General features: G+C 34.7%; 2 protein-coding genes and 1 pseudogene across 2 annotated transcripts in view; 1 reads left to right on the forward strand and 2 right to left on the reverse strand.

The window, feature by feature from the left end:
• Positions 1-547: 547 nt before the first annotated feature.
• LOC138942981 (uncharacterized) lies at positions 548-7,154 on the reverse strand. The gene is given in 4 exon segments (XM_070313478.1): positions 548-1,129; positions 2,887-3,719; positions 3,722-4,759; positions 5,639-7,154. Coding segments are annotated over 4 exon segments (3,882 nt in total). The 5' UTR covers positions 7,068-7,154.
• An 8,569-nt stretch (positions 7,155-15,723) lies between these two features.
• LOC138942982 (zinc finger protein 862-like) lies at positions 15,724-16,705 on the reverse strand (annotated as a pseudogene).
• A 453-nt stretch (positions 16,706-17,158) lies between these two features.
• LOC138942820 (uncharacterized) overlaps positions 17,159-22,645 on the forward strand; it is a 9,664-nt gene continuing 4,177 nt past the window's right edge. The window contains exon 1 of the mRNA XM_070313286.1: positions 17,159-17,443. Coding sequence (XP_070169387.1) covers positions 17,223-17,443 — 221 coding nt within the window. The 5' untranslated portion in view covers positions 17,159-17,222. The remainder of the gene's footprint in view (positions 17,444-22,645) is intronic.

Genomic DNA, 22,645 nt, shown 5'->3' on the forward strand with positions numbered 1-22,645 from the left:
GATAGTTGGATGCTCTTTTTGTGCCTGCGCGTATCCTGGGCTCTGGAGGGTCGGTTGCGGGTGCATCCATGTATTGTTTTTCAATGTGCTCTGCAAGTGCCTCCTCATCATCACTTCCCTCAGCGGGTAATAAGGTATTTTCTGACATGTTTGTGACTTTGTTGGTCATTTTTTATTAGATAGGGTAACATGCATGTATATATTTATGGCCTATATGCTCTGCGCGGTGGAGACTGGTCCTCGTCGTCGTCATCCTCGCGACCTCTCCTTCTTATGTGTATGCCTAGTAGGGCTATGTTTTCTAATGTAGTTTGATCTATGCCTGTCTCAACATGCAAGGGCTTGTCAGCGTGCTTTTCTATGGTTGCTCGGGAGATAGTGGTTTGTATATCCGTCATTTTATATCGCCCTTCCACCCTAACTCCTTATTGTGTAGTGCTGTGCTGACAGCTGCATAGTAGAGATCTGGATAAAGTCGATGATTGAGTTGTTCTGCACATGGTAAGGGGAAAACCCTTATAAAGGGATATTTGTCACCATATCGGGCCTAAAGACCATCCACAGCTCTCTTGAGGTCTACAGCTTGTTGAGCTATAGGGGCTAAGGTTATGGCCTTACTTGCGGAAGTTATAAAGCCTAGCATAACTTGTGTAGACTTTAAGCCGAAGTCAGTTAATATCATACGTAACTGCTCCAGTACACTCTTTACAAGAGCAGGACGCCCCTCATGGTCAAATCCTAGAGCGATTTTAAGGATGGTATGTCTAAGCTCTGCACGCGGTTTGATCCACTCCTGCCACCGTTCTACTTCCCTCATTATCTCTCCAACAAAACCTGCTCGGGCGCCTGGTACAAATATGTTGGCTACACCGTTCGTGGCACAAATGGCTTGCCATCTCTTAAGAAGGTAGTCTGTATTGACAGCTGGGCCGGTGGTCCGCATCTCCTTTACTAATGTGGCAACTCCCGCCATTACATAAAAAACAAGCACCTGATCAGTCAGGGGGCTGACCCTGGCATTGGCTAGGCTTTCTGCTTGAAGGGCTGTGGACTCAAAGTTGCGCACAGGTACTATACTAGGTTTAACACCCAGCAACCAACAAACAGCAGTTGTGACTGCTTCTCCAGGCTCAAGCGCAAGGTTCGTTTACGACGCCAAGTAGTGGAAATAGAATATCAGGAGCGAGTGGATCATCGACTATTGACGTAAAAATAGATTGGCTGGTAAAAGTTGTAAAAGAAATAAAAGATGAAACAGCATGTAAGAAGGAAATTAAAATGATGGTCAAGGAAATAGTTCGTGAAGAATTGGGAAATGTTAAGCAGGAACTGCTAAAAGAGCTGAAAAGAATGATACAGGGAGAAGTAAGTGGATCAACAGGAGGAATACAAAGGAGCTATAGTGAAGCGGTTAAAGAGAAAAAGAAAGAGAATGTTATAATTATCAAACTCAAGATTCAACAACAGAGTAAAGTTACAAAAAATTGATAAAAGAAAAGGTAGATATCAAAAACATGGCGATGGGAATAACGAAGCTAAAAAAAGGAAGCAAGGGGACAGTGATCATGGGTTGTGAAACTAGAGAAGAAATGAAAACGTTGAAAGCCACAGTGCAGGACAAACTAGGAGAAAATTTCAAAGTTACGGAATTACCGCAGATGAAGCTCAAAATAAAAATTATTAATGTCAAGAAGAAATGAGATTGGATGATGATGACTTAATAACTACAATCAAGAAGCAGAATAGAATTGATGCAATAAATGATGGATTCCAAATGCGAATAGTGAAGAAAATAGTTAAAGAAAAAAGAAATGATAATAATCAACTTAGAAAAAAAGAAAAAGAAGAAGGTTCGATAATAATTAAAGTAGATGAAGAAACGCATGAATTGATGTTAAAAAAAGAGAGACAAATCAATTAGTATAAAAAAAAATTGTTTTCAAGAAAATTATTTACAATGTATTTTTTTAAACAATTATTTGTGTTTTTAGGCACTAATTATTTTGTCTTATTATTCTGTACATAGAAGTATTACAGTAAGATTATCAAAAACTAAATATTTTACGAGATATTTAATTTTTTATATCAAAATATGTCAGAATAAAATATAAAATAACTCAAAAAGTACTTAATAAAAAAATACTTTATTATAGTGTTTTAGAAAGCTCTCGATGTCATCTACAAGAATACTAAATGAAAAATGGGGGTTTCCATTTAATATTTTAAAGTTGACCTTCACATGACCTTCAAATGATTTTCCAAGGTCAAATCATTGTCACCATCTATGGCCCCCTTGAAGCCACACAACTTTTGTTTGAAACATTTTTCGATTTAACGCAGTGTTTCTGAGATATTTGAGTGGGTCCTTTAAAATGGGACACCCTGTATATACATACATACATACATACATACATACAATGGCACAATACATATATATGTATTATAATATATAATAACGGTTATATGCACAACAATGTATACATATATATATTATATATATTATATATATAAATTTTTTTGACTGTGTAGATAAATGTTTATATATATGTAACAGATTTACAATAATATATTTTTACAATATTCTAAATATTGCAAATATAGAATGGATCCCTCCATCGTCCGTTCCCGTGAGAACGCAACCAATATATAATTTTTGTCGTCTCTCCGATTATGATTTGCAATGGAGTTATGATTTTACGAGTATCACGATACATTTTTTGAATGCATTAATAATCTTTTTTTTTTTTAGTCACGATGGGGAAACCCTCATGGATACCTTGGGTTCTCGAGGAAGGACCCAGGATTATGTCAGACTCCTACTGACTAAAACCCCACCGAGTGATCTTCCCGGTTACTTGGTTTCCCCCCCCCCCTCCCTCGGGAAACTAGCTTCTGCACTATTTCTTGGGAGGGGGCGGGTGGTCCTAAACACATTGGAAAATGCAGCAGTTTATTACCTTCTATGATTTTAAAGAAGTGTTCTCTCATGCATTTTACATTCTTGGAGTATTTTTGTTCACAAGGATTGCCTCCTAAAGCTATAGTTGTGGCAAAAGCTGCAGCATAAATCCCACAATTTATGCCATCAGGTTGTGTTTGAACTTTTTCAAAAATAATGTTATCTTGCTTTATTGTAGGATAACGTAAATGTATATAGTTTTTCTCCTTAGCTAACAACTTATCGTATGTACAGCCGGATAGGCTATCATATACGCAAAGTTTGGTGCCATTAAAGAAAATACATCGCCAGTGATCACTACAATTCCCTCCAATGATTTGTAAGCTTTTGTTACTATCACTGGCTGCAATCATATGAGGGATCTCCAGATATTGGACACTTTGCGTTTCAAAGTCGGAAGTTTCTCTTACGACGCGTAAAAATCGATCTAATAATTCGTCGCTTATTTTGCTATCTATAGGCAAGATATTATCCTTTACGATAGAGAGAGAAGCAATCAAATTTAAAATTTTTTTATGTCTCTCCATATCGTCTTTCGTAATATCATGTTTGTTATTTGAATAACTAACTATGATACAATCATCATCTTGCTCTATATCTATAGCAGCAGCAATAGCAATATTTGCTGCTTCTATAGGCAAAACATTAGATTTAAATCGCTTTCTTTTCTCGAGAAGATCTACATTTTCTATTATATTTTGTCGAATATTTTTTCGGCTAATTATTTCTTTAGCTGCTTTTTCTTTAGCTTCTGTTATAACGGATCTCTGATTGGCATATGCCTATTATGCCGACTATCCACGATTTCTGGAAGCATGCATCCGTAGTAGAAACGTGTTAGAAAAAGCAGCATTTCATTTTTCCAGAACTCATTGTCTGTACTAATGTGCAATATTTTTATGCTTTTTGGCGTCCAAACAGCAAAAATGCAATATTCTCGCTCTGTTATGTTCAATTGGCCTTGAACTTGATAAAAATATCGGTGATTCCGATTCATTTTATGTGGATCTTTTTTATCAAAGATACCTTTTAAAAGAGGCAATGTCTTTATGGCTTCTTCTGCTGTCAAATGCTCAGCCGACAGAGGATATTTAATTTCCACAAGACCATTTTCTTCAATAAGTCCGTCAGGAGAAGCACCCAAGAATGGATTTTTATTATCAATGAACAATCCGCCAGGTTTTATTTCTTTATTTAATTTCATGGCCAATTCTTTCCTTGCTACATCTTCTTTATCGCGACCATATTTCATGGCTTCGGTATCAATAGACGGAGGATATAAAATGTTTTTTACAGTCAATGCGCAAGACGTTGTCGGTCTCATGCGACATACAGTTCCAAAATTGGATGCTGTCAACATTTCACGTCTCAATGATAACCATAATTCGGACTTATATTGATTTCTGGTCTCGAATTCAATTGTTTGCCAATTTTTTCCATTTTCGAACAACTTTTCTATATGACTTAGTCGCAGTTGCTCGAATATATCGGATGGGTGATCCGGCCTTTGCGACTGAGGACCGTAATAACGATCTGTTGCTGATTCTCGTTTGAATTTTCTTTGCCTTCCCTGCGCTTCTCGAGATTCTCTGGTTTTTGCAACTTTTATTTGTCATCGATTTTCCAGATTCTCGACAATAGGCGGAACAATCTTACACATGCTTTGATGTAATTGTGTAAGTACTTGTTGCGTATTATATTGAACAACTGCTCCTGCAATTCTAGCATCGTAGGAACCTCGTTTACCAAAATTAATACGTTTTCCGCCAATTTCTTTGCATAGTAACGGCAGGGCCGTTACTACAGCAAAATATATATATGTATATACGATAACATGTCCGCCTCGCTTACTCTACCCTACTCTACCTATCCCGCTCGCACAACCACCGCGCACGCTCTCTCGCTCGCGCGCATGCCACACGCACCGTCCCGCTCACACTAGGCGCGCTATCTCGCTGGGCATGCGCTCTCGCTCTCGACTCGCCTTATCTCGCTCACGGTCCCCACGCGGAATCGACCCCACTCCCGGGCTGACAGTATGGTAGGAGGCCCCGGCCGGCCGAGGCATCAAGACCAGATCTTGTCCCGACATCCAGCTCCCGATACCGACCTGACCAGTACCTACTACCTCCTCGGGCTAAGGTTTCACTTAGCCCTGTCGGGTTTCGCCGGCTCCTAGCACCTACCCGGGCTGAGGTTTCGCTCAGCCCTACCGGGTTTCGCCGGTTTCCGTTGCCAAGGCCGGACCCGACGTGACACTCGGGCCTGTCGGCAATACCCACCTATCTAGCCTAACCGTAGTAATAAGCCACCTGTAGATATCGCGTCGTAGCCGTAAGTCCGCTAGAAATAAGCCTGCTAGACCTAAGAGCCTGCTAGTTATAACCGCGCCGTAATCTTAAGCTCGTCTGTAAATAAAGCCGCACCATCGCGATTAAGCCGCGTACCGCCTTGCGTTTCTCGCCGCGTACCGCTTTGCACGCCCGCGCCTGACACCAGCTTTCTGCCGACCGCACGCTGACCAACATCGCCTGGCCCTGCACGCTACTTTGTACATATCTTTATTTAAATAAACTATTTTTTCTACTTATATTGTGTATCGTAAGCTTGAGTCTCCCCTCCTCTCGAACCCGGACACCGACGAGCCGATCCGAGCGTCGAGCGAGGTTATCGCGTTACAGCAGATTATCGAATTGAACGATTCTGCAGGGTTATTTGTTAAATTTAACAATAAGCTCTCGGAGTAAGCGCTGAGATACATGACAGCAGTCTCTATTTTTGGATAGAAATCATGTAATTTTAGAAACGGTACATAATTTTTCTTTATCTCATTGCAATTCTCTTTGCATATACCGCGTGCTTCACATCGCTTATGTTTGCCAAAAATATGACTAGGAATATTCAAAATATCTTTCTGCAATTCCATAGCCAGACAATGTAGAAGTTGCCTTTTTTTTCTTTGTCGAGCGGCTGACTCTATTACCTCTTTTTGTATTTTTAAAATGTTGCTTTTTACAACATTTCGCACTTGTACAAAGCCACGCTGTCTACACATTTTTGGCTGAGTCATCTCTGCCGCACCTTTCAGCTTTTTGCACAAGTTGCGAAGCAAATGATTGGTGCATTCAATTTTTTTGACAGTCACCATATGTTCACGGTATGGTTTGTTATCAATAATGGCCTGATATACGCTACTGTCACCATCGGCAACAACTGTTTTATATATCAGTCCATGCATTTTGAGGCTACTTTTAAAACCTTCTACGATGGCATCGCTCTCCATGCTTGTAGAGCTCGCATTGCGATCAAAATTTTTATAGCATTTGTGAACTATTGGTTCGATATCTTTTTGCTTTGCTACATCATATAGCGTGCAAAATTTATTGCGGATACCGACCAAGAGAATCTTTCTGGTGCGGTAACCAATTATGGCTCCAATACCGGAAAGAGAGTCGTAGGCATTGCCATACGATCTCTTCATCCAACTACCATCCGCTACGACTGTTATGTACGGAATACCGTTTATAACTTCGTTTCTCTCGAGAGCGAGTTGCTTTTCAACTTCGCCAACCATTTTCATCTCTTCCATGGCTGTTTTTTTAAAGTCATCGACTAAATTTTCACTATATTTGATATAGGTTTGCTCGGACATGCAAGGAACATTTATGGCTGCACACAACTCTTCGAGCTGGGCATAACCAATTCCCATTGTAACAGTTCCTGTTACAGCAGCCGTATTAGTGTCCATTGTTTCCGGCTTTGTGGGTTCTGACCAGATGTTGGCTTCATATTTGCACATTTGGCATTTGAAGAACAACTGAGTCATTAACCCACGACGATGAGAATTTATGAGTTTCCAATCTTTAAATTGGCACTCTATTCCTTGCATATGATTATCAAAGGTTCTGTGGATTTCATTCCACAGAAAACCAATGTCGACAATGCGACGGCCTTCAGGCATGCTTTCCTGGATACGATTTGTATCCAGAAGGCCCTTTTCGATAACAAAATTATTGTTACCTTCGCAAAATTCAACATTTTCACGCATACCTGTATTTGAAGTTGACTCGAGGCACTGCGTTCTTTGGGTACTAATTATCGAATCCATTATATCGGGAAGTAATTCAACCAATTTTTGCAAATTTTTAGATTCGTTAGTACCATCAGTAATGCTAGTGTGCCGGGAGTCATTTGCCTCTTGGGTTAGCTTCAATAATTTTCACCTGCAAAGAAAAATTAATGGATGAATATTTTTTAAAACATAGCTACAGAAATAAAATATTATAAATAATAATATATATTATATATATAATTTAATATATTATTGAAAAAAAATAAACCTCTGAAAAATAAGTACAATCTTTTGTTTATACATTTTTTTTATCTAAGTGTTATTAAAAATTAGTTATATAATACAATAAAATGTTTTAACAACATAAATTCCTCTAAAATATTTTATAACCAGCATAACGCACATGCAAAACAACCAGCTCACGAATTGATCGCCTCTGGCATAAATTTTTTAACGCACATGCACATCGCATCTAGTGTGAAATAACAACTAGCTCACGAATTGATCGCCTCTGGCATAAATTTTTTAACACACATGCACATCGCATCTAGTGTGAAATAACAACCAGCTCACGAATTGATCGCCTCTGACATATATTTTTTAACACATATGCACATCGCATCTAGTGTGAAATAACAACCAGCTCACGAATTGATCGCCTCTGGCATATATTTTTTAACACATATGCACATCGCATCTAGTGTGAAATAACAACCAGCTCACGAATTGATCGCCTCTGGCATAAATTTTTTAACACACATGCACATCGCATCTAGTGTGAAATAACAACCAGCTCACGAATTGATCGCCTCTGGCATATATTTTTTAACCAAAGCGAACATGCAAAATGCATTTGGTGTTAAATATTCTTAAAACAACCAGCTCACGAACTAACCGCCTCTGGCTAACTAACTACTGCACTAACTACTATTATAAAATACAAATATAATAAATTTTCAATAAAAAATCAAAATAAGCAAAAGACTGCGTTCTTATTTTTCAGGGATTTATGTAATATATTCGGTATTACTTATATATATATATATACTGGATGGCCCATTTTAATCCATCCAGTCGAATATCTCAAAAACCAAGCCCGGAAGAGAAAAATGTTTCAAACAAAAGTTGTGTGGCTTCAAGGGTGCCATAAGATGGTGACAATGATTTGACCTTGGAAAATCATTTGAAGGTCATGTGAAGGTCAACTTTAAAATCTTAAATGGAAACCCCTTCACGTGACCTTCAAATGACTCTTCAAGGTCAAACCAATGGTACTATCTTATGGCCCCTTCGAAACCAAACAACTTTTGTCTGAAACATTTTTCTCTTCTGGGCTTGGTTTTTGAGATATTCGACTGGATGGATTAAAATGGGCCACCCAGTATATATATATGCACACACACACACACACAATATACATAGCTTATCTCGCCACCTCCGTACAATTATGTATTCTAGGGATAAAACAGGGTCAAAAATTGAAATACAAACATTTTTTAGTTGTAATGTTTTGAGTTATAAATGACCAAAGTTTACTATAATATCGCATACATCTCGCGCATTCAGATCCGTAACTACATATATACGTGTACTGATCTGTCATTTGTTATTGATTTTACAAATCAGGTAATATTGATTTTTATTGCACGGCTGATTTTATTGTTTTTTATGTGTATGAGTATTATGTTATGCAATTAGCTGATATCAAACTATACTTGTACGTAAAATATTTAATTTTTTGTTCAATAATAATTTCAATTATTGATTAATTATTATATTATTATTTGACCAAGTTTTATATAAACTTATTTATTCATTTTATCTGTCAGCAATAGGAGATGACAGATCAGTATGTGTATAAAGCTTGAATATGAATTGTATGCAATATTATTAGCGAATTTTAATCACATAATTCAAAAATTATTGCAATCTTCATATTTTTGTATTAGTATTTGTGACTATTTTATTTCTAGAATGCATTATGTATATGGAGTTTGTGACCATGTACATATATATATATATATATATATATATTATCAGATAATAACTAACAAGTTCAACTCGGTATTGAATTGAATTACTTATTATATTTTTGTTTTAGACATGTTGATATTAAAAAGTTGATAATTAGAAGTTGGGAACTTTATACAAAAATGAAAGTATATATATATATATTTTTTTTAATTTTTATATATATTTATATGTTATTAGTATTTTATTAGTAACAAGATTGATATTAAAATTTGGTAATTTATCAATTAATTATTGTATATAAAGTAAGTGAAACTTTAAATGCTCGGTTATCAATTATTAGACGCAAAGAATCACAGGCGATCATCTAAATCGTAAGTTGTAAAGTGAAAGTTATTACATTTTGGAAAATACTGCTTAAAAATAATTTGATAAAAATTTATGTTATTTAATATTTTCAGAATTATTCCATTGCAAAATTTAAATCTCGAAATTTTAAGGGACACCTTGTATATAGCATATAATGTGTAATATACAAAGATAATACAATTATTATTAATTATACAGAATAATCTATATAATTCATTTTATATAATGTTTCGTAAAATATAAATCATTTTATGTATAAAATTAATTTAGCAATATAAAAACAGTGTTTTTATTCGGTTATAGAATATTAATTTATAAAGATAAACATTTATAAAGATGTGCATTAGTTTTCATTTTCATCATAACGCGATATCTATAGCAGTCAGTACGTAAGTATGTATGTATCGGGCAGTAAGTCGGCTGTACGCACACATACATGCAAACAGACGTACGCGATCCTATCAGTGCGCGGCAGCTTAGTCTCAGTTCGTCGCGTATGTTTTGTCAATACGCGTAACAAGAGATTATCGCTCAACCGTTATAACGCGTTATAACACGTTAAAGTGAAAAAACTGCGTTTTTGTGTTTTTAATTTATAATATATAGTGTGTCCACATAATGGGACAAGAGTGTAGTGAGAAACGCTTGCCTCTCTCTGTCCGCAGACTTTCTTTAAAAAAAATAAGGGTCACAAGGTTAGTATTATTTATATATAAGGTAAATGTAATACAGATTGACTTGCGTGAAGTTGGCACCCGATTTTAACCAAGGTGATTGCAGTAATAATTGTTTTGTTTGCAGTTGAAATATAAATATGATAGCGATTTTTAAATGACAGTAAGGAATTAATTTATAATTAGAGCCCAACTGGGCTCAACATCAGATTATAATCTAAAATCGTTTGTAATTGTTTGTGGTACAAGAATTATAAGAAAATCTTTATATCGATCATTCTATTCCGTTGACATTTGATCTTTATATGTACTGACTTGCTATGCGGCGGTTGATTCTTATTTATTTGACTGTTGTACCATTTATCTATTAATTAATTATTTATTTATTTATTATTATTTATTATTATGTATTTATTTATTTGCGATCATTGATTTATAATATTATGTAAAAGTTATCTATTAATTTTGTTTCGCGCTGAAGAGAGTCTCAAAAAAGACCGAAATATTGGCGAATTTTATTTACATATAATTTTCTATTGTCAATAAATCTAATTACGTCCTACACACTGCGCTTGCTCCTGATTGCCTACTTTTTGTTAGTTAACATTTCGTTTCACTAATTAATTTGTTGGTAATTTATTTATTTATTTTTCAACTATAAACAAAAATTCTTGTACTACAAACAATTACAAACGATTTCAGATTATAATCTGATGCCAGTTGCGCTCTAGTTATAAATAAATTCCTTACCGTCATTTAAAAATCGCTATCATATTTATATTTCAACTACAAACAAAACAATTATTACTGCAATCACCTGCAGGCGAAATTCTATGAGAAACAAACTCCAAAATTTGATCTGGTTAAAATCGGGTGCCAATTTCACGCAAAAAGATTGTACCAACACTGGTCATTGCGTAAAACATAGTAAACTGAATGTAAAAGTCCTTTGCTCTACTCGCTCACGAGAGTTGGCACAATTTTGTATTTTTTATATATATACATGGTGTCCCATCAAAAATGGGCACCCTATTTAATCTTATAAATTAAAAATATTAAATTATAACAAATATTTATGAAATACTTTATTGCGAGCATAGTGATTGCTAACAAAAATGAAAACGGAAAAATATGCATAATATTTTTTTATTAATATATCAATATTTCGATAAAATAAAAGTTATACTCTTTCAAATACAATGATGTATAATGCTAATATTTTACATATGTTTATATTTTACGAGTTTTACCGGTTTGAAATCTCGTAGGTGACATATATCTTTTCATTTTTGACGATGCGATAAGTCTATTTTCTGCCTCATTTTTATAATCAAATAACAACGTGATATACGTCAATCTGTAAGACACGAATTAGAAATTAAGACACGAATTAGAAAATTATTTACGTAAAAAATTCATTTTATACAGGATGTCCCACCAAAAGTGGCAATCTTCTTTTATATTTAAAACTAACAGAGGAAAATCATAACAAGTAAATTGTTTAAACCGAACTCTATTGTAAGCGTATTTGTTTACAACAATTATCTGTGTTTATGAACGGAGAAATGTGCATAATTTTTTCATAATGATATTAAATTTCAATATAAAAATAATAATAATAATCATTGTACCACTATTGCAGACGGATACAACAATGTATTATTTAATGTAAATATTTTACACTCCAAGAGTTTTATTGGCTTGAAATTTTGTGGCCAACATTTACCTTTTCGCTTTTGGCCCCACGATATGGCTAATTTCTAATTCGTGTCTTACAGATTGACGTATATCACGTTGTCATTTCATCATAACAATGAGGCAGAAAATAGACTTATAGCATCATCAAAAATGAAAAGATATATGTCACCTGCGAGATTTCAAACCGATAAAATTCGTAAAATATAAAGATAATATATAAAATATATTAGCATCACACATCATTGTATTTGTCTGAAAAAGTATAACTTTTATTTTATCGAAATATTGATATTAATAAAAAAATATTATGCATATTTTTCCGTTTTCATTTTTGTTAGCAACCACTATGTTCATAATAAAGTATTTCATAGATATCTGTTATAATTTAAATTTTTTAATTAATAAGATCAAATAGGGTGCCCAGTTTTGATGGGACACCATGTTTATATATATATATATATATATATATATATATATATATATATATATATATATAGATATATATAGATTCTAATATGTATGTGTATATAGAATTAAATAATTATATAAAAAAGATATAAGTACATAAAATTTAATATTAATTTAAATTAAAGTAAAACAATATAAATAAATATAAATTTGAACATTAAATAAGTCATTTTATTTTATTTTTTTATAAACTCAAGAATTTTATAATCTCAATTCAAAAAATGTTTTTGACAGTAGTAGGATAGTATGGCCGGTTTTGGCTCAGTTTGTCGTGAGTGTGAGAGAGAGGGTACCGTTGGGGAGGAAGAGAGAGAGATAGTTTCGGAGCAGTTTGTAGGCGCCCTAGGGATGGAGAGCGGACTGGGCGGGTGCATGGGGGGGTAAGTAGGGTGAGAGGGGAAGCGCGGCCGGGGGGAAGCGGTGGGTACGAGTCGCCAAGAGCGCTCGAGAGATGGCGCTCGGGGGGTGGCGGTTCCTCCCGATTCGCGACCTTGACGCGACTCGTTCTTTAGGGGCGCGCGCCGCTTCTAGCGCGCGATCCGCTGTCACGATTCTTTAGGGGGGCGCGCCGCTTCTAGCGCGCGATCCGCGAGCGGGCGCCCGGCGTCGAGGGGGCGGGGGATCGTCGGTGGGCGGTCGAGCGGACGGAGGGGCGTCCCTCTTCGCTCTCCTCTTCTCGAGGCGCGCGTTAGCACGAGCGCGCTTGTCGCGTTTCGGGGGGCGAGTTTTTTTCCATTTTCCAGCGACGTCGCGCGTCCGGTGACGAGACGCGTCCGAGAGCGAGTATCCGGTTCGGTTAATCGGGGGCGCGTCCTCGCTATTTTTCCCCGTTATAAAAGGACGCCGCGACGGTCTCGAGGTATTAGTACGTTCGAGAATATTTCGCGGCGCGATGAAGCGCGCGCCGAGCGCTTTAACGAGATTAGCCGGAAGAGCGGTGAATGTTCGAATCGGAAGTATCGAGGATATATGGAATTTGGAGATACCGAATTGTTTGAAGAAAGAACTACGCGAACGTTATATAGAGGACCGTTTGTACTGTATAGAAGAGATCGGCTTCGCGGAAGAGTTCGTGCGAGAGGCAAGCGAGACGCGATTCGACGAGCCTTTCGCGAATGTCGGAGCCGATGGCTATTTGCTTTATCGCAATTGGAAACAGTGATACGGAATTCCGAAATTTTCGTGGGAGGTGAATCACGTCGTGCATTGTTTCTTTAAGTTCGGTTGCCGATTCGAGAACGGAAATTATTTCGAGGAGAACGAGACATATTGCGCGTATTGCGCGCGTAGCTCGAGTTTCGCGAAAAGCGTATCGACGCACGTGACGAAAACGGTGTATAGCGAGATGGTGCCCGCTTGCGATCTCGTCGACGAGGTTTTCGACATCGAGAGCTTTGTTCTACATCGAGAATTACGACGAGGAAGAGACGTGGTTTATTTGTAAAAAATCTTGACGTTCGTTAGACGACGAGTGACGAATCGAGAAACGATGGAGGCGCGCGATCTTCTCGATAGCGCGCGGGACGTCGCGACGGAGAACGCGTATCGCGCGCAGTGTTGTTCTCGGGGACGCTTTTTTCGCGCATGCGCATTAAATATAGCCTTTAGGTATGTGTCACATTTATAAGAAAAAGGGTGCTATGGAACCTCTACTGAGATAATGTTAAAAATAAATTAAAATATTTTATAAATTATAAATAAATTACAAATAAATAATTGAATAATTAATAAAAGATGACATGAATGAGTTTAAAAAATTTTTAGCTTTAAACATATTGTAAACAATATACATGCACAATTATAATTATAAAATATTAAGTTTTATGAAATATTAATATTAATAAAATAATTGTATAATAATAAAATAAACTAAAAAAAGAAAGGAAATAAAATAAATTGGTCATTTTTTAAAAATAAATAAAAGTATTTTATTTGGCAGAATCATAAAGAATACCAACATTTGTTGCAAGGGTAAGGAAAACTGCCAAAAACCTCACCAGTATTCATAACAAAAATATATCACAATTTTTTTATTATTTAAAAATATAAAATAAATATTTATATTTATATGGTAATATTTATAAAAAAGCAAAATAAATTCTTAATAAACTTAAATATGTTAAACTTAACTATATTTTATAAAATATCAAATAAATAAAGATATTACATATCAAAATAATAGCTACACTAAAATAAAAGTAAATAAATAAGAAATAAAAATAAATAATATATAAGAATGAAGAAGATTAATTCATTAATTAAAAAAAAAAAATTTATATTGCACATTGCAGGTACATAAAATAAATTAATATTGCACATTGCAAAAAAGGACATTTATAGAAAATATCTGTAACAGAAAATATTGTTAGAGTAATAATATATGCATGCATAAAAATCGGGCTAGATGAATGTGAATTTATATGTTAAAAAAATATAATAAAATATACAAAAATTGTAAAAACAAAATATGAAAAATTACAAAATTAAAATAAAAATATCAAAAATTACAAAAATAAAATTAAAATACCATCAGATGAAGCGCATTATTTCGCGGATAAATTATGTGAATTATATAACTCTAAGTGTCGCGAATAAATTTCGAAATTTATACAATTAATGCCTGCAGCCTGAAAACTTGACCGAGCTATGCAAATTGCGGAAATAGTTTCAATGGATAATCGATTCCTTTTCTTATTTTTAACATCTGTAATTATCGAGAAAATACGTTCGGCTTCGGCATTTGAATGTGGAAGAGAAAATACCGCTTGAACCAATAATTCTAAATTTCCAAATATTTTATCTCCATTAAAATCTTTAAATTCTAATATTTTTTTCCACATTTGATTTATTTCTAATGAAGCTAATTCTTTTTTCTCTGAATCATTAAACATTGACGGCAGAATTCTCCATTCGAATGCTAATTTTGTTAGGTCAATATTACCTACGCGCAAAGCAACACAAGTTAAATCTTTAATTTTAATTCTTGCTTCATCAAAAAGAGCGATTTTGGGATCTAAAAAAACTAATTGTTCAAAAAAAGTGTCTTTATATGGTAATCGTTTTAACATTTTGCGAACTGCCATCTTATAAAATTCTAAACACGTTAATCTAATTTCTTTCGCGCACTCTAATGATACTGTTAATAAAAAGTGTTCACATTCGGGCCCGACATATATATTATTTAGGTGTTGGATATAATTTTCATTGTCTACATTTAAAGTAACAATTTCTTTCAAAGCCTCCGGAGTCATAAAATTTTGAGCAATTTGCCGAATTATTTGCTAACTACTTTCAAACAATCTATGTATTAAAATTTCACGTGATTGAAATAAAGCATTAAAAGTGTTGAAGAAATTTAACGAATATTTTAAAAATAATAAATATGCTTTAATAAAATCATCATTTAACTGGGATAAAATAATTTCTGCAGATTTTAATTTGTCTTCAGTTACTACCAAAATAAAATAATTTCTTAAAACTTCCCAATTATCTAGTACTCTAATCACGCAATGTTATAAAACAAGCCATCTTGTATTCGATAATTTCAAAATTTTATTTTTTTCTACATTAAAAAACTCTTGAAATTCAGTTAAAATAGCACATCTCTTTGCACTGCCCGAAATATAAGTAGCAATACCTCTAATTAAACTTTCGCAAGATTGTGGCAATTTCTCGCAAGCTTTACTAGCTATAATGGCAGACGAATGACAAATACAATTTAACATTACTACACCCGGTATTTCTGATTGTAAACGTGAAAAAAAAAGAATTATTGCATCCAATCATTACAGATGCATTATCACTTGCCATACCAAATATATTTTTAATAGGAATCTGCTTTTTATTTAAAACTTCTTTAAAAGATTCGTAAATTTTATTAGCTGAACAATCCGTAGCATTTAAAGATATTAAGTCTAATAATTGCGTTTTAACTTTATCATCCGGTGAGAAAAATTGTACAAGAACACACATAATTTTTAAATCTGAAATATCCGTGCTTTCATCAATTAAAATTGAAAATCTACGTGTTTGCAAAATATCAATTATTTTTTCAGTTTCGCGTCTTGCAATTACATTTTTAACAACGTTAGTGCACTTTTTTCGGCCCAGTGAAAGATCGTGCACAATTTTAGAATCTATACAAATATTTTTTAATAAAGGAATTAAATGATCTGCAGTATAAAAAGCAATATTATGTTCCGAAAAAAATGCTGCTAATTTTATTTCCGCGCGTTTAACTTTATCACTATGCAGACCATTGTTATTATTATGATCGGGGCTTTGAAGATTTACTTTAACTATATGTTTGGCCCTTTGAGAATGCCGTATTAAATCTGTTTTGCTACATCTGATGGTAGTATTGCATAAATTGCAAAAAGCTTTATTTTCAGTTGGATGGGGAGCCAACCATCCTTTAAAATTATCTTCATCTAGCCACGCATTAACAAAACGTCTTTCTTTCTTAATGGCTCCTTTTTTGTTTTTATCCTCCATACTAATAAAAAAATAATATCTATTTATTATTACTTACCTAGCCTATGCTTAGCCTCCTCTGGAACCCGCCAAAACTTTCGCGCCTAATTGCCCTTGTGTGCACATTACATACTAACTATATACGCCGTCGCTGGATTTCTCTACCACCGCGCTGCGCATGCGCGAAAAAAGCGTCCCCGAGAACAACACTGATCGCGCGTGGGCGCAACGGTGCGACGAATGTCTCGAGTCTCTGCGGGAGAGATGTCGAGGCGAGCGCCGAAAGAGATCGACCGGAGCGATCAATTCTCTTATCGCTCGAATCGTTCGATTAACGGGCGCGAGAGACGATCTGCGTCGACGTTTCGAACGCGTGGGAGGCGGTGTAGAGGAACGCGAGGGATTCTCGTGGTCCGAGATCGAGACGGCTTTCTCTAGACGCGTTTTAACCGGCGCGGTTATTAATTTCGATTATATCGAACCTCGACGATTTCTCGAGGACGCTAGAGATACCGTGCTCGATCGAATACGCGATGTTATGAATAAATATAACGGTGTTAAGGTCAATACCGTGTTTATTGGCGAGTTCGTTTCGGGCGACAAGATCGATGTTAAGACTATTGTCACGAAGAATTATCTGCTTCTACCTCTTTCCGACTTGCGAGAGTGGTACGAGAAGCGGGTGGTCGACGCTACTCTAGCCTCGTTGGAAGAATTTCAGGAGCGTGATAGCGGATGGGCGTTATCGCAAATATTCAATTTAAGGGGATCCAATATTACCGACAGAACGCGAATAATCTTTATTTTGAAAAATCTTTTTGTTGATTATAGATATCAACAAATCCTTTTCCACAATTAAGGTACACATAATAACGGAGTGCGGAGTTTAACATTTCATATGAAAAGTTAAAAAAAATGAGAAAATTACAGTTTTGTTATCGGCTTCTGCGTCAACATTTACTTAATATAACAAATGTGTAATCTACACGTGCCTAATCAGTAAACTCCGCACTCGGCATTTCATCAAAGAGTATAAGTGAACTTAGAGAAGTGAGTTTAGAAGCTTTATAAAAAAGATTTTGCAAAATAAAATTTTCGTGCATATGTGTGTGTGCGAGATGGAGGCTCAAGAGTAAAACAGAGCAGTAGATTAGTTGCGTGATGTCGCGATAGACGGAGCTGCAATCTTATATGACAAGGACAGACATAATCGTACTACCTTTGTCTCTTTCATGCGTGTGAGAGTAATATACATGTACGCACTAACATTATTGCAGTATCTTTTTTCTCTCGATCATACGCTCTGTCTTTTTCTAATCGCTCGCTCGCTATGTACTACGTATCGCTTAGCTTCATGCTCCTCGCATATTCACTTACGCGTTCACTCGCGCCTCTCTCTCTCTCTCTCTCTCTCTCTCTCTTTCTTTCTGCTCGTTCATTATTGTATATTGTATTCTTTTATTGCCATTATTATATTCTTTTATTTGCTTTTTTTATTCTTTCTATTCTCGTGTCCCTACATGAGAATAAATAAATTTATTTATTTATGTTTATTTGATACATCATAAATGAGATACACAAGTTATTTTCTTTTTCTATTTAATTATAGTTAAATACAACACATGTACATACAAAAATGCACATAATTAAATACTTTTTCTATTTATGACATACACAATATCTCATTTATGTTGTATAAAATAAAGACGAATAAATTAATGTATTATTATGTAGGAAGACGAGAATATAGAAAGAATAAAAGTCGAAGAAATAAAAGAATATAATAATGGGGATGAAAGAATACAATAAAGAACGAGGAGCAAGCGAGATGACAAACATCAAACAGTTCCGAAGTCTCGTTCGCGAGGCTCTCTTTATCTATAACAGTGCATGCCACGATCTGCACATTTCGGCCGATTTCCGAGAGTCAACGCCTATCGCGCCCCCCTTACGTCTTGAGATCCTCACCTAGCAACCGTAACCAAGCGCGCGACGCTCTGCTTCAGGTACGGTGCATCTGTACCGCGAAACAGTTCCGTACCCCCTTACTGCCAAATATCAATGTTTTAAACGCGATCTCTTTAGAATTTTTTTAAATAATTAATTCAAGAACAAAGTTTCAATACTCGATTATTAATTACATTTACGATATAATAATTCTAAAATATTATTAAATTATATTCGATAGATTAAATTTGTTAAATGTCTCGCGCGCGGAAACTCTTCCCGATATATAAATTAATAAATAATTGTAAATTTAAAGTTTTATAAAAGACGCTTTTATTAAAAGCACGAAATACTTATGAACGATATTATTTAAGTTATGGACTGTTGGATATCCCCAGTATATGATGTCATTATATAAATTAGAATAACGTAATTATAATTATTATATTTTTAGCAATAGGTTTCCACGTCACCTATGAGGTACTATTGTTGACGCGTTTTTTTTTTAGTGGTTTCCCCTGTAGGCCTAGTCCACTAAAGAACAAGAATAACGAAAAATAGCCACCATGTAAACGACGAAATAACAAAATTAAAAGAATATAAACAATAATTTTAAAATTTATTAAATTAAAGTTTTGTACCGTTACGCTGTTCGCATGATTCGATGATGGATGGAATATCTATCTGGATATTTGAAGAACTTATTCGCATCAAGGAAGATAATGATGCATCTTTCAAACAAGAGCGTCTGTCTGTTTTGATATATTTCATTTTGGAAAAAGAACATTCACACAAATAGGTGGATCCAAACATGGAAAAAAATCGAAGACCGAAATTTCTAAGCTTCGGATAATTCGCTACGTCTAAAATTTTGAAGAGCTCTATTCCCTTTTCCGACCGCGTTTTAAGGGAAAGATCACATTGTAAATCGCAAAGTTCCTGTTGCAGTTCTATATTTTGTTCTTCGATTTGCACGGTAAGAGGATTCTCGAGAAGAATTAGATCATTTTTAAACATCCCAAAATCACTGAACCGCGTATTAAATTGACTTACAAGTGAATCGATTAAGTAGAGATGCTTCTGAAAATTGCAATTTGTGCCATGCTCTTCGAAAAGAATCTGACAAGATGGGAAGAAATATAAAGTACCTGCTTCTATATGATTTTTAAATAATAATAATTGTCTGCGGAAAGAATCAATGGCACTAAATAATTGAGAAATAATTTGATTACCTCTTTGCAGCTTTGAATTTAAGATATTTAAATGGTTAGTCAAATCAGTAATAAAAGCGAGTTCGCAAAGAAATTCTAAATCTTCCAAAAAAAATTTATATTCGTCGCATTTTGCAATACATAGTTCTTGCAAGAAAAGGAAGATTTCTTTTCTTATTGCAAAGAACTTTTCTAAACATTTTCCGGCACTAAGCCAGCGAACTTCGCAATATAAAGGAACATCGGTATAAACTGCGTTATGCTCTTTGAGAAAGTGTTGAAACTTTCGATGAGAAAGAAATTTATTACCACCTTTAATAAAATTAATAATTTTTGTGACTGTCTGCATTGCAGTACACAGTTTAACAGCTTTCCCGCATAACGCTTCTTGGTGAATGATGCAATGAATAACGGGAAATTTTAAATTTTGCTGCCTGATTAGACCGAGGAATCCATTTTGTGAGCCAGTCATTGCTTTGGCACCATCAGTTACTATAGCCGAACATTTTGTAAAGTCTACATTAAATTCTTTGAGAGTGTTTTCTACTGCTCTGAAGATATCAAGACCCGTAGTTGTGCCATGCAATGCAACTAAATCTAAAAGCTCCTCGACACATGAGAAATCGTTTTGGACGATTCGAGTAAAAATACTCAATTGGCTCACGTGTCGATTATCGGTGCTTTCATCAAGACACAATGAAAAGTATGAACAAGTCGCTAACAAGGATTTTAACTTATCTTTGATAGAAGACGCAATATTATTAATTCTACGCCCTATTGTTTGAATACTAAGCGGAATGCTCGCAGCTTCGTCAACAGTTAATCTATTGTCAAAGGATTTTACTGCCTCAACGATGCATTTTTTTACGAATTCGCCATCAGCGAATGGCTTCGAATATTTCGCAATAAGAAAAGAAATAGCGTACGATGCAGCTACAGCTTTTTCATTATCATGACTGGCGTTAGAAATTAATGTATCCTGACAAATGCTATCACCTTCCTGATAAACTAATTTTAATCCTTCAAGTATTTTTAATTTTTCCTGACATGCATAATTTGAATATTCTCCGGAATGTTTGATTCTATAATGTCTTTCGAGAATGTACTTTTTTACAATAGAAGGCTCATAACCACATAAAAGACAAATTGTCCGATTGCGAACAAATGCGAAGAAAATATCCTCCCAAACCTTAAGGTATCGTTGCTCGTATCTCTGCTTACTTGAATCAGCCATCCTTCAGATTTTTGATGAAGAATTAAATATGAACAAGTCAATGAACTAACTATACTTATTATATTAACTTGAACTGAGCACTCTTTCGAAGCAAGACGTTATGCTGACACACGCTTTAAAACAGATAGCAATCGGTTAAAACAATTGCAACGAATTACCAGCGCGCGCAGGATAAATTAATTTGATCTATTTGTATAAATGTTATTTTTCCCAAATGAAATATATCAAAACAGACAGACACTCTCGTTTGAGAGATACATCATTATCTTCATTGATGCGAATAAGTTCTTCAAATATCCAGATAGATTTTCCATCCATCATCGAATCATGCGAACAGCGTAACGGTACAAAACTTTAATTTAATAAATTTTAAAATTATTGTTTATATTCTTTTAATTTTGTTATTTCGTCCTTTAGTTGGTGGCTATTTTTCGTTATTCTTCTTCTTTAGTGGACTAGGCCTACACGGAAAACCACTAAAAAAAAAAACGCGTCAACAATAGTACCTCATAGGTGACGTAGAAACCTATTGCTAAAAATATAATAATTATAATTACGTTATTCTAATTTATATAATGACATCATATACTGGGGATATCCAACAGTCCATAACTTAAATAATATCGTTCATAAGTATTTCGTGCTTTTAATAAAAGCGTCTTTTATAAAACTTTAAATTTATAATTATTTATTAATTTATATATCGACAAGAGTTTCCGCGCGCGAGACATTTAACAAATTTAATCTATCGAATATATATTAATAATATTTTAGAATTATTATATCGTAAATGTAATTAATAATCGAGTATTGAAACTTTGTTCTTGAATTAATTATTTAAAAAAATTCTAAAGAGATCGCGTTTAAAACATTGATATTTGGCAGTAAGGGGGTACGGAACTGTTTCGCGGTACAGATGCACCGTACCTGAAGCAGAGCGTCGCGCGCTTGGTTACGGTTGCTAGGTGAGGATCTCAAGACGTAAGGGGGGCGCGATAGGCGTTGCCTCTCGAAAATTGGCCGAAATGTGCAGATCGTGGCATGCACTGATCTATAATATCTCGGGTTACATATCGTTCGTAAAATTTCTGTTTTTCGTATTTTATCGATATCAAAATAATTTTAATAGATTAATTAGATTCTTGCGATTAAAATAATACTAAACATGACATAAATCAGATAATTTTTAATCAGTTATGTTATTAAAATTATGATTACTTATTTCATTTAAAATAATCGGATTTATATCGTATTTGGTGTCATTTTAATCGCAAAAATGTAATTAATCCATTACAATTATTTTCAGATATATAAAATGCGAAATACGAAAGTTTTATTTTCTATAGTAAGATGACATATATACATGAAAGATTACAGATAAAAGGAGTCACGCGAGCGAGGCTTCGGAACTCTTTCATGTTTGTCATCTCACTTACTCCTTCATTCTTTCTCGCTCTCGCTTTTGTCGACTCTTCAGCGTCGGGGATCTTTCCTTATCTACAAAATATAAACATCTTCTATATAAAAAGTGAAACTTGTATTTTCCATTTCATCTGTATAAAAATAATT

This window comes from Polyergus mexicanus, unplaced genomic scaffold (genome assembly GCF_030449975.1).
Source record: "Polyergus mexicanus isolate NDT 795.1 unplaced genomic scaffold, iyPolMexi1.0 SCAF_24, whole genome shotgun sequence".
In the NCBI taxonomy this organism is placed as follows: Eukaryota; Metazoa; Arthropoda; class Insecta; order Hymenoptera; family Formicidae; genus Polyergus; species Polyergus mexicanus.